The sequence below is a fragment of the Stenella coeruleoalba genome (assembly GCF_951394435.1).
Source record: "Stenella coeruleoalba genome assembly, chromosome: 8".
NCBI classification, from domain to species: Eukaryota; Metazoa; Chordata; class Mammalia; order Artiodactyla; family Delphinidae; genus Stenella; species Stenella coeruleoalba.
In genome coordinates, this window is record NC_137154.1 from 38540846 (window position 1) to 38558396 (window position 17551).

Genomic DNA, 17551 nt, shown 5'->3' on the forward strand with positions numbered 1-17551 from the left:
TTTTAATAAACGGACTCAGTTATCATTAGGTATCCTTTAAAAATCTCTGTGTGTGTCGGGGGAGGGGGGTAAAATACTTAACATGCATTAGTTATCCCTTTCTAGAAATTGGCGTTCATATGGATAGTTCTGTGGTTTGGGTTAGAGAAAAAACAGTTTACTTTTATAACTACATATTTCTCTGAAAGATGCTGAGTAATTTGGTTAATCAGTGGCTCTTGGCCAAAGCCCAAAAGCATTAGCTAGCAAGGCTAATTATAGTCCTATTCTTTATATTCTAAAGAAAGACTTATTCTCTTTAAACATACCTTAAATTTTGGTTTGGGGAATCGTATGCAGTAAGAATTAATACTAAAATTGAAGGAAAGTAAGGTCAATAAGCTTCTTGATTGAAATAAGCATGGATAAGCATTGATAGCAAATGTTTTGATTTGTATCAAATTTTGACTTGATATATCAAGATCTGATTCATTTAAAAATATATCAAATGCCTATTGTTTGGTGCTTCATAAATGTGCACATTTATAGTGTACATCTCTTTTAAGAAATGTAACCATTTTATAGTAGAAGTGCTTTGTGTGTTTAAATAATAACTGTTATGATACATATAAATGTGTTCAGAAATGTAGCTATTGTATTAGATAGAGGTTTTATGGCCTTTTCTGCCAAGCTGTTAATTTTCATGAATTCTGAATGTAGTCACTGTCTTCTAAGTTGAACATAAAAGCTCTAAGTATAGAAATAGGTTACTTTAGTTTTTAATGGTTTGTAATCTTAGTATCCAGCTATTGTGAAGAATGATAATTGAATAATACTTCCTACTTTCTATATTGTTATTCTTCATTGGATAATTTACCAGGCAAATGTCAAATGTTTAAAATGGTGATTCTTTTTCCTTATGATTTGGTTTAAATAATTGTTTGCTAGACACTGCTAAATGTCATCCTTTTTGGAGGAGTCTGTAAAACAGAGGTGGCTTTCTTAGCTTAGATCTGCCCTGTCTAATACGATAACCACTAGCTACATGTGACTATTGATTACTTGAAATATGGCTAATATAGATTGAGATGTGCTATAAGTGTAAAATACACACTGGAATTCAAAGACTTACTTTGAAAAGAGAATGTAAGATATCCCATTAGTAATTTTGAAATACCAATTATATATTGAAATGATATTTTGGATATATTAGGTTAAATAAAATATATTATTGAAATTAGATTCATCTGTTTCTTTTTACTTTCTTCAACATGGCTACTAGAAAATTTTAAATTACATATGTGACCTGCATTATAGTTCTCTTATATAGTGCTGTTTTAGATTGTAAGACATACAGTCTGAATAGGTATATACTTAGTGTTGAATGTATACAATGAAAATGATGACTAACTCTTTTACAGTGAGTTCTACTGTAGAAATCATAATAATGCAAGCCCTTTGCTGGGTACATGATGACTTGAATCAAGTAGATGTTGACAGCTATGTTCTTAAAGTTTGTGGTCAAGAGGAAGTGCTACAGAAGTAAGTATTCATTTAATTATTGAGCAACATTTTTGGAAATTTCATTTTAATGGATTAAATTAGAAAAATTTCAAGTTAAATTTATAATCTAAAACCACATTGGGTCCTAGTGAATTGGTTTATTGTATCAGTTAACTTATATTAAGGTATACGTTGTCGAAGACATTGTGTCTAAGACAGTAGAGGATCTTGCCCTTAAGAAGCTGATAGTCTTAGATGGGAAGAATGGTGGGCAATTGGTTGACAAGTGAATTTAAAGTTGTTTTTCTTTCTGCAGAGAGGCAATAGTTACATCATTAGGGACTCCATTTTCCCTTTGTAGCATGCAGTATTACTTTATACACAGTGTTTAGTTGTGATTTCCTTTTAGTTGCCTGAAATAATCATTATATGAATCTTTTTCTGAACCTACTAGAAATGCTCTGTCCCTGTTTTTTTTCCTTGTTTGTCTTCATCTTCTTTCTTCTTTGCTTTAACTCTTCTCATGTAGAATTATTTCTCTATTTAAATGCTCACACTTGGTTAAAAAAGTCTCTGTATTTTACCATTCTCTTCAATTCCTGATGAGTAAAATTTACATTTTACTCTCACCTGTATAATTTCTAGTTTGAGGAGAATAACATTGATGAATAATTGATATATTTTAACAGTAATCATTGTCTTGGAAGTCATGAACATATTCAAAACTGTCGAAAATGGGACACGGAGATTAAACTACAACTTTTGACCTTCAGCGCAATGTGCCAAAATCTGGCCCGAACAGTAAGTGTGTACCCTATAACTGAATTGCATTTGGTTGAATCTAAATAATTTTAGATTAATTTAGATATTATTAAATATTAATTTTAGATTAATATTAGTTTGGATTAATATGTAATTCTAAATAATTGCTAATCAGCCAATTTGCAATGTGTACGTGCTCTGAGAGTTTTGGGTTTGACTGGGAGTGAGGCACGCTTTATCCCCTACAGGATAAAGCAGATGTGGGGAGAGTTTTAGCAGACCGGGGGGAGACTTTCAATCATGGAGGTTTAGGTAGCATACTACTCAGAGTTGGAGGCATGTTTGAAAATCAAAGTGGAGGAATTATAAAAGCTTGGCTTATAATAGTTTTACACAAGTTACACAATGAAAACATCAGGGTCAGTCAAGGAGAAATGAGGAAGAAGAAAGATTTTGAATGCTAAATATGGTTTTGGGGAGAAAAAGATCCACATTGACCTTTGCACCAAACTGAGAAAAATATATTATTTTTCACAAAATGAAAACTAATTCTCTGTTTTAAAACTATAGTACTTTCTTTTGAGGTTAAAGCAAAATAGAATGCAAGAAATTAGGCCATTTTATTACTGTATAAACACTTGATGACTTTTAACCTCTAAAGAGAATCATTCATTTGGTAGAATTTTAGGAGGAAAAATATCAATCATTTCTACTTTCTCTTTTCTTTATTTTCCTAGGTTTTGCTCCTATGTTAGGTAGAATTTATTTCACTTGGGTAGAAACTATTTCACAAAACTCAGTACATTTTAACAATCATTAGTAACTTCTCTTTTCAGTTTCTTAAGGCATGATGTTTTTGAGTATTTTGAATAATAAGGGTTATGGTTGAAGAGACCAGTGCCTTATTTATTGAAGGTAAGGTAGAAGGAAATTTGGTTATCATTATAAAAAATGCAGAAATTCAGATGATCTCTTCTCATCTGGTTCCCACCCCACCTTCATTTGGCTGTCCGCCATCTTTAAAAGTGCTTTTAGCTCTCCATTCTCTCTCTATAGCAGAGGCCTCGGTTCTCAAAAGTCACTTTCATTTCAAGAATTTATCATACGCTTAACCTTACTTAATTTGGCAATAGAAAGACCAAAGAATGGATTTCATTATTTGGTAAACATTTGTCTGTATGTTTATTTAGGCAGAAGATGATGAAACACCTGTGGATTTAAACAAACACCTGCATCAAATAGAAAAACCTTATAAAGAAGTCACGACAAGGTGTGGCATCTAAAACATTAATTTCAGGTTTTCAGACGTTACTTTTGGATGTGAATGCACTTATTTTGGTGAATAAAACAATCATTTTTGCATATGGTATCTTTCAGCCACAATAACTTCTTTATTTCAGACATCCTGTTGAAGAACTTTTAGATTCTTATCACAACCAAGTGGAACTGGCTCTTCAAATTGAAGTAAGTCTTAATTCACATTTTGGCTTGATGATTTAAAGATTCTTTTCTCTGTACACTCTTAAATACTAATGTTGGAATTAGATTAAATATTTTAGAAGGACTATTTAAACTATATTCTTGAAGTTGATATTTGATAACTTGTTTTCTGACCCAGCATATTAACAAAAATTCTCAGTAGTGCTTGAGTTACCTGAGCTTTATTACTAAGAGGAACCTTCACTTCAATTCAAAAAGCATTTATTGAATACTTGCTATATGCTAGATGCTGGAGTTATGAGAATGAATGACCTAATCCCCACCTACCAGGAACTTAAAACTAGCAATGAAAGATTTAAACAGAATTTCAACATAGTAAATGTAGAATAGAGGTATGTTTTGGCGTTCTTTGAGAGATTGATGAGGGGCACTTCTCCCAACTTGAAGGTTCAAGGAAGGCCTCTAAGTAGGGATGCTGCCGGAGCCAAGTCTTAAACAGTATGAGTTAGCTAGAAGATAGTTGGGAAGGGCATGTGAACAAAAGTACATAGGTGCGATACATATGTGGAAGTGTAAGCACTTCTCTGATACAAAGTGTGAAGTGAAGGTTGAAAGATGAAATTGGAAATAGCCAGATATAAATTACCACCATACAATTCATGTGAAGGAGTTTTACTTTATTCTCCAGATCGGGGGCCATATCCAGTCCACTTCCCATTCTTGTAAAGAAAAATTTGGGGGACACAGCCACATCCATTTGTTTACATATTTTCTATGACTGCATTTGTGCTCTAATACTAAAGTTGAGTATTTGGGACAGAGACCATATGTCCTGCAAAGCCTGAACTATTTACTATTTTCATTTTACAGGAAGAGTTTGTTGACCCCTCCTGTAGCCATTCAAGGTGTTTTAAGCAGAGGGTAGGAAGTGGAGTGGGGTGGGGTGGGTGACTTGTTTAGTCTTGAGCTCTGAAGTCACTCTGGCCAAATTGTGGAAGTTAAATTTAAACTTGGCAGGATTGGTTTCAGGGAGACTACTTAGGAAAGTTTTTGATAGTAGTCCAGGTAAAAGACAGTGAGTGTGGTACAGGTAAAGAGGAGGGACTGATTAACAATATTTAGTAGATAAAATTGGTTAGATTTTGATAGGTAATGAGATGTAAGAGAAGAAGAAATAGTGTAGGATGACCTCCAGATTTCTAGCTACTGTTATACTTTTTATCAATATATAATTATGTTGATTTATCCAACAAATATTACTGAGTATCTCCTCTCTCAAGGCACTGTTGTAGGTGCTGAGGATGTGGCAGGGGACAAAAGAAACTGTAATCCTTGCTCTTTAGAGAATTTACATTCTAGTTAGAGGAAACAGAGTAAAATAAACTAGCAAGGTATATGTTATATCAGGTGGTAAGTGCTATTAGAGAAACATAGAGGAGGGTAATGTTGCAATTTCAAATAAGGTAATCAGAGAAGGCCTCATTGAGAAAATGAACTTGAGTAAAGAACTGGAGAAGGAGAGGAAGAAGCTACCTGGTTATCTGGGGGAGAAGTGTGCCTGGTATGTATAAGGTCTGCTAGGCTAGAATAGAGTGTTGAAGGGGGCAATAGTGGAAACAAATGAATGAGGAAGATTTTTTTTTTAGTCACAGGAGAGAGAATGATGGCTTGGACCAGAAGTGATGAGACGGGGTTGAAATTCTGTGACAATTTTGAAGTTAATGCTAGGAGGATTTACCAATAGATTGGATGTGGAGCATGAGAGAGAGAGAGAAGCATAATTCCAAGGTTTTCTACCTGAGCATTTGGAAATTTGGAGTTGCTTTTAGTGAGATGTAGAAAACTGAGAGAAGAACAGGTTTGTGGGGAAGACCTGAACTCAGTTTTGGACATTTTGTTTGAGATGACTGTTATTCATCCAAGTAGTGATATTGAGTAGGCAGTTGGATATGAGTGTGGAATTTAATGGAGGAGATCCAGGCTGGAGATAATAAACTGGGGAATCATCAGAATATAAATATTTTGCAGCCATAAAACTGGATGAGATCACCAAGAAAACCACTGCAGGTAGAGAAAAAAAAAAAAGTTCAAGGATGGAGCCATGGGTATACTCCCATCTTATAATAAAACAAAAAATCCACATCCCCCTGCAGCAATCACCCTACTTCTCTGTTCTCCTTATAACAAAACTTGAAAGTTAATCTGTTTTTTCTGCTTGTACTTCCTCTCTTCTCACTCTCTTATGAACCCACTCCAACCAGGCTTTCATTCTCAACGGTTCTCTGAAACTGCACTTAAGATCATCAAGGACTTCAATGATCAGGATTCCAGTAATAAGTTCTTAGTCTTTCTTTTTCTCAACTTTTCTATCGTGTTTGATAGAGTTGATCGTTTCTTCCTTCTTGAAACACTCACATGGCTTCTGGGATACCACATTCTTGGTTCTCCTACTTCCAGTGTCTGCTCTGTGTTCACTCTTACTTGTGGCTTCGAAGCTCCTTATGATCTCCTTATCTTCCTGACCTCCAGAACATTAGAATGCCCGGGGTGCTCAGTTCTAGGACCTCTTCTTCTCTCTGTATTCACATCGTAGGTGATCTCATTTAATCTCATGTCCTTAAATACCCTACATATGTTGATCATCACTTCAGATTCAAGTGTCTATTACTTGATATTTTTATATGAATGTCTGACATCTCAAATTTAAGATATATGAAACTGAATTTTTATGCTATCCTTCATATCTATTCATCAGTCTTCCCCTTCTTAATAAATGGCAGCTCTGTCCTTCCATTTGCTCAGGCCAAAACCTTGTAGTCATATTTTATTTCTCAAGAAAAAGATATTTCACATCCCATATGCAGTCCCATTCCTGTCAGCTCTGCCTCGAAAATACATTCAGAATGTGACCACCCTTCATCACTACCAAAACTATACTCCTAGTCAGCTATAGTAGTTAACAGCAGTTCCTTACTGGTCTTCCAGCTTCTACGTGTCCTTCTATAGCCTGTCTTCAATAGGCAACCAAAATTATCTTTTAAAAATATATCACTAAATGCAATGTGGTATCCTGGATTGTATCTTAGAAGAGGAAAAATACATTACTGGAAAAACTGGTGAAATCTGAAGAAAGCCTGCAGTTTAGGTAATAGTAATTTAATGAGTGTTAATGTCTTAGTTTTGACAAATTTAACATGGTTATGTAAGAAGTTACTTAACCCATTTTCCTTTAATGTTGAATGAGAACTCTCTTTACTATTCTTGCAACTTTTCTGTAAATCTAAAATTGTTCCAAAATAAAAAAAAAATTTAAAAAATGACTATAATCACAGAAAGCAAATGTAAAATAAGAGAAAATCAAAGCCAAAAGATGGTTCTTTGAAAAAATTAATAAAATTTGTAAACCCTTAAAAATATTAAATCATGCCACTCTTTTGTTCAAAATACTGTTTACCACCTCAGTCAGTAAAATTCAAATCCCTAATTGTTGCTTCAAGGCCCTACACATTCTGACCCACTACCTCTCTGATCTGGCTTCCTACCCCTTTCTTCCTTTGTTCTAGCTGATCTGCAGGTATGCTCCCCAGCTGGGACCCTTGTGCTTATCCCTTCTTTTAATGCTCTTTCCCCAGATACTTGCATGACTTACCCTTTCAGTTTATTAACGTCTGTGCTCAAATGTTGTCTAATCAGAGAGCTCTTCACTGACCATCTTATCAGAAATAATAGTGACTCTGTATAGCTTTATTGAGGTATAATTTATATACTGTAAAATTTACCCATTGGATGTGTACAATTCAATGATTCTTTTAGCAAATGCATAGAGTTGTATAATTGTCACTACAGTCCACTTTTAGGATATTTTCATCACTCCCAGAAGTTTCCGTGTACTACTTTCCAGTCATTCCCCATTCCCATCCTCAGCTCCAAACCACTGCTGATCTGGTTCCCGTCTCAGTAGGTTTGCCTTTAATGGAGGTTTCCTGTAAATGGAATCATACCTTATGTAATCTTTTACATGTGATTTCTTTCACATACCATACTGTTCTTAAGCTCTGTCCATGTAGTATGTATCCACAATTTTTTTTTTATTGCTGAATACTTCCATTGTATGGATATACCACATTTTATTTATCCAGTTACCCAATAACTGACATTTTGAATGTTTGTAGTTTTTGATTATTATGAATAATGCTGCTATAAACATTCATGTATAAGTCTTTGTGTGGATGTATGTCTTGATTTCTCTTAGGTAGGTTTATGGGAGAGGTCAGGAAGTTGAAAAGTTCTGATCCCTCCTGGTCTTAGTTTTCTAGGGATAAGATGTTAATTTATTTCACTAAAATGAAGTTAGGGTGGCAAGTAGGGGTTTTGAGGCAAGGAATAATGGTTGGCTTCATCTTCTAAGGGGAATGGGAAAGAGAGCTGACCAGGGCTTGTAAAAGGAATGTTAAATGGCATGCAGATGCCTGCTGAAATTGGAGACTGTTGGATCTTTATGGTTGTGAGATTTTCTTTAGAAGAACTAGCTGCCTGGTAGAAGAAGCAGAGAAGTCTCTGAGCTCAGAGAACAGGTTTGGTCAGAATGAGGGTGTGAGGGCTGGAAGCAAAGGAGATTATGATCAGAATATGGTATTGTGGTTAAGATTCTGATAGGGTACAATTATGGGGTTGAAGATGCTGTGAATTTTTCAACATTGACAGGTTTTTTTGGCTGTGTTGGGTCTTTGTTGCTGCGTGTGGGCCCTCTACAGTTGCGGCGAGCAGGGGACCACTCTTCGTTGCCGTGCACGGGCCTCTCACGGCGGTGGCCTCTCCTGTTGCAGAGCACGGGCTTCAGGAGCACGGGCTTCAGTAGTTGTAGCACGAGGGCTCAGTAGTTGTGGCTCACGGCTTAGTTGCTCTGTGGCATGTGGGATCTTCCCAGACCAGGGCCTGAACCCATGTCCCCTGCGTTGGCAGGTGGACTCCCAACCACTGCACCACCAGGGAAGCCCCACATGGACATTTGTGTAACTGAGGCTTCTTATAGAATATAGAGATAAACGTCCAGAGCAAAAATAAGGCATGTAGTAGGGGAAGTGACCACATGTCAGTGGCAAGGCAGATCAGTCAGTCAGGGGCCAAGTCAGGCAACAGAAACTATACTGTAGTTTTTTGAACAGGGAAATTTAAAGAATTGTTAATTAGTAAAAGGTAATTAATTACTATAAGGGGTAAAAGAGGACTGAAGCAGGAGTTGGCACATTATGGCTCACATGACAAATCTGGCCTGTTTTTGTAAATAAAGTTTTATTGGAACACAGCCTTATTCATTTATGTTATCTGTGTCTGTTTTCATGCAGAGTTGAATTGTGACACACTATTTGACCCACAGAGCCTAAAACATTTGCTGTCAGGCCTTAAAAAAGTGCCAGCCTTGCTCTGAGGGGTCCAGAAGTAACAGGTGCAAAGAAGCGCAATTATCAATTCTACGTTGAGGAGTAATGTGGATAGTGAAGGAACTTTGAGGACTTACGATAGAGCCTCTCCCTCAGCCCCAGGCTGAAATTTGGCCTCTTTGAAGAGGGTATGGCTATCACAGGAGCACACAGGTTGCCTATGGCAAAGAAATTTGGTAGAGCTGTCAGATTGGAGGAGCATGGCTTGAGGGTACAGCTGGAGCGGGTAGTTGAGGACCACTGGGCTTCCATACTGAATTTAAAAATAGAGGACTGGAACCCTGATGAGAAGTACCTTCCTGCTGTTATTGCCTTTGAGTGTCCTTTCAGTGCCCTCTATTGACAAAACCTAACATTGTGCTAGCTGGCAAAGGAGAAATGTTTGTAAGGTCAAGTTCTTGTATCACAGAGTAGAGCAAAGAAGGGTGGATTTGGAACTGATAGACAATAAATTGATAACTGGCATATAAAAAATGATGGAGAATAGTATAGGAGAATGGCATGAGCCTCAAAACTGGAAAGGTTTTTGCATGAAGGTGGAAGAGCAAAAATAAGAAATACAAGTCAAGTAAGCAAAAATTGGGACCTTCGGGATCTGAGGACTGCAAGGTAATTGGGTATTTGAGAAAATGAGGTGGTTTCATTTACACGTGAAGATGAAGAGAACATTTGGTTTATGGTAGCCAAGCCTCAAAGGTGGAAAATTTTAAATGTTTAAGGGATGGTACAGTACTGAGTTTCAGCCCATTCTAACAGTACTTGGCATTTAAGTTTGGTGTAAATATTTGATGAATTAATCCATTATATAAGAATGTTTTTGTTTCTTAATGAGATATGTACTTTAAAACGATGATGGGGGAGTGGAGAAGGATTTTTGAATCATCCTCATCAGGAAAATTATTTTATAATATATTTGTACATGTATACTTACATGGTGAAATGATCTGTGGTTGAATAGTAAGGAGGGATTGTCCTCACAGAAGTTTTTTCATCAGACAAGACTTAGAAAGTGTTGGTTGTATAGATGCAAATGATGCTGAAAAGTTGACTCACTTTTAGTAACTGTTGCCCAGTGTTATTAATTTGTGACCAGTCTCTGAACAACCTGGTTTTTGATACCAGATTTTTGCAGGAGAGCGAGAAGTGTTGATGTTTTTAATGTGGAAATTATTCACAAAATGAAAATTAAAAAGAACTCTAGCTTTTTAAAGTGATTTCATAATTTGTTAGTGATTTATTGCTTTTGCTTCTGATTCTAATAAGAAATTAAAGGCATTTGCATATGAATAATTGTACAGGCAGAGTGAAAATTAACCAGGCCTGCTTTTTTCCTATTTCAAAGTAACTTATGTAATTGAAAAGCTATCTTGTTTCTTTTCTTTTTCATCACAAAAGAGTAAAGGATATCTGTTCTTAGGCACATCTGAAATGTCTGGTTTTTTACTTCATCTCTGAAATAGATCCTTTAAATTTCATATGCTTATGTTTATTTTACTTTTTATTTTTAAAGAACCAACATAGAGTGGTAGATCAAGTAATTAAAGCTGTAAGAAAAATCTGCAGTGCTTTAGATGGTGTGGAGACTCCTGCCATTACAGAATCAGTAAAGAAGCTAAAGAGAGCAGTTAATCTTCCAAGGAGTAAAAGTGCTGAAGTGAGTATTTTTTAGTAATTAGCATTTTATCACGCGCAAATATGTACTTAAGTGAGCATCTATCACTTAAACTGGGAGATTCTTGCTACTGCTAGACAAAGTGTTAACCTTTTTTTTTTGTTTAGTTTTAAAATAAATTTTATTTATTTATGTATATATGTATGTATGTATTGGCTGCGTCGGGTCTTCCTTGCTTCGTGCGGGCTTTCTCTAGTTGCGGCGAGTGGGGGCTACTCTTCGTTGTGGTGCGCAGGCTTCTCATTGCGGTGGTTTCTCTTGTTACAGAGCATGGGCCCTAGGCGCACAGGCTTCAGTAGTAGTGGCTCGTGGGCTCTAGAGTGCAGGCTCAGTAGTTGTGGCACACGAGCTTAGTTGCTCTGCGGCATGTGGGATCTAACCGGACCAGGGCTTGAACTCATGTCTCCTGCATTGGCAGGCAGATTCTTAACCACTGTGCCATCAGGGAAGCCCAAGTGTTACCGTTTTAACTTTGGCTTTTACTTTTGAGCTGATTTGGTCACTTACTTGGTAAGGTGGAGAATTCCTAAGAGGAGATGGACTGCCTTGAAGAACTTTGTGAGAGTTGACACTGAATAGGTGGATGCCCAACTGAACTTTTTGTGTGTAGAGAGTAACTCTGGCAAAAATGAGTTGGTTTGGGGTTTTAAGGTAATACTACGCTTGAAGGACCTGGATAGTAATAGCTAACATTTCCCTCCCTCTGGATGGAAGTGTTCATGATTGTCAACGGGGAAGTTCTACTTTGGACTATACCTCCTTCCTATTGGAAAGACCCAGGAGCCTCAGTAATAGTGACTTAAATTGCCTCAGAGGCAACCAGGTTAGGAGCCCTCACTTGACATCATACTGTTGCATTTAGTAAAAGTTCTCCCCATGATGTTTCCACCGGGATATAATTAACTATTTTCAGAGGGATGTTCATAGCTTTGATTGGAAGGATGAGAGAAGGATCACAAGACATGATAAATTTAAAGAAAGGAAAAGTTATATTGTTGGCATGTTCCTCAACAAATGTTTAGGAGCTAGCTTAATCCATTCATTCTCACAGAGAGCCTATTCTTATGGTATATAGAAATTTGGACCTCTCGTGTTTTGTTTGTTTGTTTTTTCCTTTCTTATTATGTGCTTGTTTTTATAAATTAAAAAATATGTCTGAAATCACTTGGAGGTGATAAACTGCCATGGTCCTAATGTTGTCTGAGGCTTCTACTCATTATATTCATTTGCTGGATAAAGGAGCAGAGAGTAGGAGAGCTCAATTCGAATAATTATAAGAGCTTTTTTTGAGACACTAAAGGGTAATAAGTAGAGTCTAGTTTCTTTAAGGATGTGCTTATCATGCTAATAGTAGAGCAAGTAATGGAAATGCATTTTCTTCATATTAAAAGTCATCTCTGGGCTTCCTAGTGGCGCAGTGGTTGAGAGTCCACCTGCCGATGCAGGAGACACGGGTTCGTGCCCTGGTCCAGGAAGATCCCACATGCCACGGAGCAGCCGGGCCCATGAGCCGTGGCCGCTGAGCCTGTGCATCTGGAGCCTGTGCTCCGCAACGGGAGAGGCTGCAGCAGTGAGAGGCCCGCGTACCGCAAAGAAAAAAAAATCATCTCTTTATTTGATTTGGGATATTCATTTTCTTTTTGCAGTCTTTTTTTATTGTTTTATTCTGCGGACACTTGGGAAGTTTCTCCTATGAAGGATTTCTTTGATATAGAATTTAATGAATGTATTGAGATAAAAGGTAAACATTTTATATTACCTCATGGGTGATTTTCTCACTAATTTGTATGTATGTAAGCAGGTGACTTCACTGTCTGGAGGAGGAGACACTAGCAAGAGTTCAACTAGAGGTATGTATTGAAGTTCCTTAAATTTTAGGACTAATTGTTGCTTTTTCAGAGAATTATATTAACAATTTCTTTAAACCTAGGCTCACTGAATCCTGAAAATCCTGTTCAAGTAAGCATGGACCAGTTAACTGCAGCAATTTATGATCTTCTCAGACTCCATGCAAATTCTGGTAGGGGTTCTGTAGACTGTGCCCACAGTAACAGGAACATCAAGGAAGCATGGACCACAATGGAACAGCTCCAGTTTACAATTTTTGCTGCACATGGAATTTCGAGTAACTGGGTATCAAAGTAAGTAACTATTTAAAAGGAGATATGTATAGCTTCACCTAGAAGCTAATCTAATCTTGAAAAATGTCAGCATCCACTGTTACCTTGGCATTTAAATGGATGATACGTGATCCACCAGATACCTTTGTGGTTTTCCTAAAAATTACAGGGATGTTTGATGCTGTTCCAATAAAATATATCACCCCCACTACGTACAGAAAAGGCAGGAAAATATGTTTAAACTTACAAGGGCAAATGCTAGTTAATAAATTAGTCAATTTATGACTGCTGTTTCTGCCTTTCCTTTAGAACCAGGGTAATGGGACTATAGCACATTTTTGTCCCTCTTTAGTAGTTTACAATTTACTCTTTGCTAGACTTTGAAGTATGCAAGAGCATATTTCTTCTATTGAATTTTTAATATGGGTTTTTCCTTTTTGATTTTTTTGTCAGTGCCAAAAAGTTTGCCACCTTCAACTTATTTGGAAAAGACTAGTATAAACTGAAAAGCCCAAATTGAATTTTTTTTTCTTTTTTGCGGTACGCGGGCTTCTCACTGTTGTGGCCACTCCTGTTGCAGAGCACAGGCTCCGGACGTGCAGGCCCAGCAGCCATGGCTCACGGGCCCAGCCGCTCCACGGCATGTGGGATCCTCCTGGACTGGGGCACGAACCCGTGTCCCCTGCATCGGCAGGTGGACTCTCAACCACTGTGCCACCAGGGAAGCCCCCAAATTGAATATTTTTAATGAAATTGTTTTATAATAGCTATATATGTATATAATAGCTATAAAATAAAGCCTAGTTATAGATACCAAACATAAATTCTGCTTTAGAACATAAACTGAGCATTAGGTAATATATAATATAATGACTTGAAAGTGTATATTAATTCATTCAGTAAATATTTACTGAGCACCATCTGTGGGCAGTATTCTTAGTACTAGGGATTCAGCAGTAAACAAGGCAGCAAAAAATCTTTGCCCTCTTGGAACTTGCATTTAAATGGGTACTATTGGTGTCTAAAGGTATTTCATTCTTTTAAATAGTTACAGAGATAATACCCTCCACATCCTCCATACAAAACCATGTATACACACAATTAAATTTAGCGACACTAATGAGGAGAACAAATACTCAGTAGAAAACAACACAGTGATAATTAAGATGGAAAGAAAGTTAATACAATGCTGATTTTTTTTTTTGGCCACTCCGCACAGCTTGCGGGATCTCAGTTCCCTGACCAGGGATTGAACCTGGGCCACAGTAATGAAAGCTTGGAATCCTAACCACTAGCCCACCAGGGAACTCCCAATACAATGCTGATTTAAAAAGAGGTTGACGGAATTCCCTGGTGGTTCCAGTGGTTAGGATTCCGTGCTTGCACTGCCCAGGGCATGGGTTCAATTCCTTGTTGGGGAACTAAGATGATGCAAGCCGAGCAGCGTGGCCAAAAAAAAAAAAAAGGAGAAGGTTGAGAAAAGCAATTAAATAGTTAGCTATGTGAACCAGTGAGATTAGATTTGAAATATATTTAGAATGATTAACAGATTGTATGAACAAAATGGTTAATGGGTAAGCCTAGCAGTAGGTTAGAGTACTAGTAGAATACAGTTTTATTGAACCTAAAACTCCTGCTCTACAAGATTGCCTGACTGTATTACCCGGCTTTGTACTTGTAGCAGTTAGGGGCTAAATCATTGCTGTCCAGTGAAAGAATGCAATAGCATCTGTCCCCTTGGATGGAAGCCTCCTAATAGAGTAGGAAGACTGGCTCAGTGCAAGTCAGGCCCATGCACCATTAATATGCTAAACCGACTCTATTTCAGTGGCTTAGCAAAGGAAAATAGCACCTAGGGGAGATAAATGTTTGTACTATTACTTCCTAGAATTTACCTAGAAATGAAGAATTATTCAGTGTCATTTAACTAAAATCTAAAGCTAGTAACTAACTGAGCACAAAATTGAGATAAATTCTCCAGCTGGTATCAATACGGCTCCTTTAGACTGGCACCTAGTGATATATGTTCCCTTCGGAACTATGCCTTTGCTATGCCTCTATTTTTGTAGGATTTGCAATAGTTAAATTTTAGATGTTTTTCCATAAATTCAAGTGAATGGTAACCAAATTATTTCAGATAATAGTCACTTTTAGGTAAGAATGGCTAATGATACATATTTGATTAGTTAACTAATTTGTATTATCAAATAAAAATTAAATTAATCTCTTTTCTCAGTTATGAAAAATACTTCTTGATATGTTCCCTGACTTACAATGGAAAGGATCTTTTTAAACCTATTCAATCAAAGAAGGTTGGCACTTATAAGAATTTCTTCTATCTTATTAAATGGGATGAACTGTAAGTGAAATTTCTGGCTTTTTATTCTTTCAGTATGCCATGTTCTTTACTTTTATTCATTTATGCATACAGCTTTCAGTTTTAATTACAAGTTCCATTAAAATTCATTAAATTCTTACTGATATCTTAAAGTCTCTTCTAGATAAAATTCTATCGAATGGACTGAAATTTTCATTTAAAACTCTGAAATATTCTTTTAAATCTTCATATTGTTAAATTGCAGAAGGTGCCATCAATTCTTACTGGGCTTTGTCAAGTTAAAGTTACGTATAATTCTACAAAGATGGTTTTTTATAACATTGCTTTAGCTCAGTATTTATTCTGTAACACTGTATATAGGAAGCCTAGTTCTTGGTTAACAGATTTTTAAAATTATCTTAAATCCATGTACAAGATGATATTTTGCACTGTTAATATTTTTAAAATATTGTCTTCAAACTAAGGGAATGCTTTCATTATTTAGACAAGGAGGCAATTGCAGAACTTTTTACTTTTTTTCTGCATTTATTTAATGGTTTCCTATTTTTCTTTTATTTTTTTAATTATAAAAATAGCACATGTCTGTGAAAGCAATCAAATAATACAAAAATGCATGTGGGGTGGAAAGTGTCACTTTATTTTTCACTCTTAACCATCTCATCGCTCCTCAGAGTGACCACTGTTGGCCTTATGTGTCCTTTCAGATTTAAAAAAAACAAAAACAAAACACTGGTAAACATATATGTCTGTCTGTGTATGTATGTGCACACGTAAATCTCGAATCAGAAATACTCAAACATTCATCTAGCTTTTCCTAAAGGAAATAAAAATGATTATTATTTTGCCTAGAAATTGACATTGCCAGTCTTAAGTAAAGGTATTAACAAATTTTTGAAGAGAGAAATGTTATGTGTTTGAAATTATAATGAAATTTATTTAAGATTTTTATAGTATTTGTTAGTGAAGCTTACTGCTTAAGTAAAGGTTACTCAGGATTAAAGATTATTTGATGAGTCAAATAAAATACCTAAGATTGTCAGTCTCGTTAAAGCATTAAACTTCATATTCAGTCTAATTTGTTTTTTCTATTAATACATTTTCCCCCCATAGAATCATTTTTCCCATCCAGATATCACAATTGCCATTAGAATCACTACTTCACCTTACTCTTTTTGGAATTTTAAATCAGAGCAGTGGAAGTTCCCCTGATTCTAATAAGCAGAGAAAGGGGCCAGAAGCTTTGGGCAAAGTTTCTTTACCTCTTTTTGACTTTAAACGGTAAGTGTTACTGAGTTGTAATGGTGAGTTACTGTGGACACACCTGCAGCATGAGAATTGGGTAGAGAGTGGAGTGGGGAACAGTGACGTACGTGATGAGATAATGAGTTGCCTCATTTTTTCTGATGTGATTAAAGGAGGTCATTTCAGAGACACAGAGGAAACCAAAGTTGTACTGCTATAGTTTGAACATATCTATATGGGTATTCAAAGGATTGTTTGCCACTCACTATTCCAGAAGAAAAGCAGCAGCCAATTCATTCTTTAATTGTAATTTATGGAAAGCATTATGTTATGACATAATACTCGTGTTCTTACAAGTTCCTTTGATATATTTAAAAAAAACCCACAATGCGAATTCCCTCTTCGCATCTCTTCCCCATCCTTCTCCAGTTTAAGAGAGTCTACAACTGCATATTATTCCCTTTACCTAACTGATCTACCCTTACTGCTATGGACCCCTGGCCTTTAATCTTCAAAAGTCCCACATGTATGCAAAATTAATTGATCCTTAGGGTTAAAGGAATTCCTTTTGAACTTTGTGTCTACTAATAGCCATTGGGATAATGTAGCTGGCCTTTCAGCTATTTTGATTATGTTTTAAGTAATAATATGTTCCATGAGACCATCAAGTGTTTTCCTAAATGAAAAAAAAATTTAATTGAATAAGTTTGGAATGTTTGATATAGCACGTGATAACACTTTGGAGCATGATAAAGGACATTAGCATATTAAAGAATCTCTAAAGTTCTGCAGTCAAGAAGCCTACTGTGTTTAATAATAATATTACTGTAATTATAAATGCATAGCATTTACTGTATGCTGGGTATTAGTCTGAGTGCTGTATACATAGCCTTATATACCCCACAACAACCCTATGAAGGTAGGTATTATTATTATCCCTTTTTACAGAGGGGAGAATCAAAGTGCCTTGCCCTTGGGCGCTTAGCTAGTAAGTGGCAGAAGTGGGATTTGAATATAGGCAGTTTGGCCCCAGGGTTTGTGTTCTTAACATTAT

General features: G+C 36.3%; 1 protein-coding gene across 1 annotated transcript in view; it reads left to right on the plus strand.

Moving 5' to 3' along the window:
• The window catches only part of PIK3C2A (phosphatidylinositol-4-phosphate 3-kinase catalytic subunit type 2 alpha), a 105070-nt gene that overhangs the window by 53737 nt on the left and 33782 nt on the right, over positions 1–17551 (plus strand). Inside the window, exons 5-13 of the mRNA XM_079928496.1 lie at positions 1401–1521; positions 2172–2283; positions 3435–3514; positions 3645–3708; positions 10636–10779; positions 12599–12647; positions 12728–12938; positions 15154–15276; positions 16366–16533. Of these exons, the coding sequence (XP_079784622.1) occupies positions 1401–1521; positions 2172–2283; positions 3435–3514; positions 3645–3708; positions 10636–10779; positions 12599–12647; positions 12728–12938; positions 15154–15276; positions 16366–16533 (1072 nt within the window). The remainder of the gene's footprint in view (positions 1–1400; positions 1522–2171; positions 2284–3434; positions 3515–3644; positions 3709–10635; positions 10780–12598; positions 12648–12727; positions 12939–15153; positions 15277–16365; positions 16534–17551) is intronic.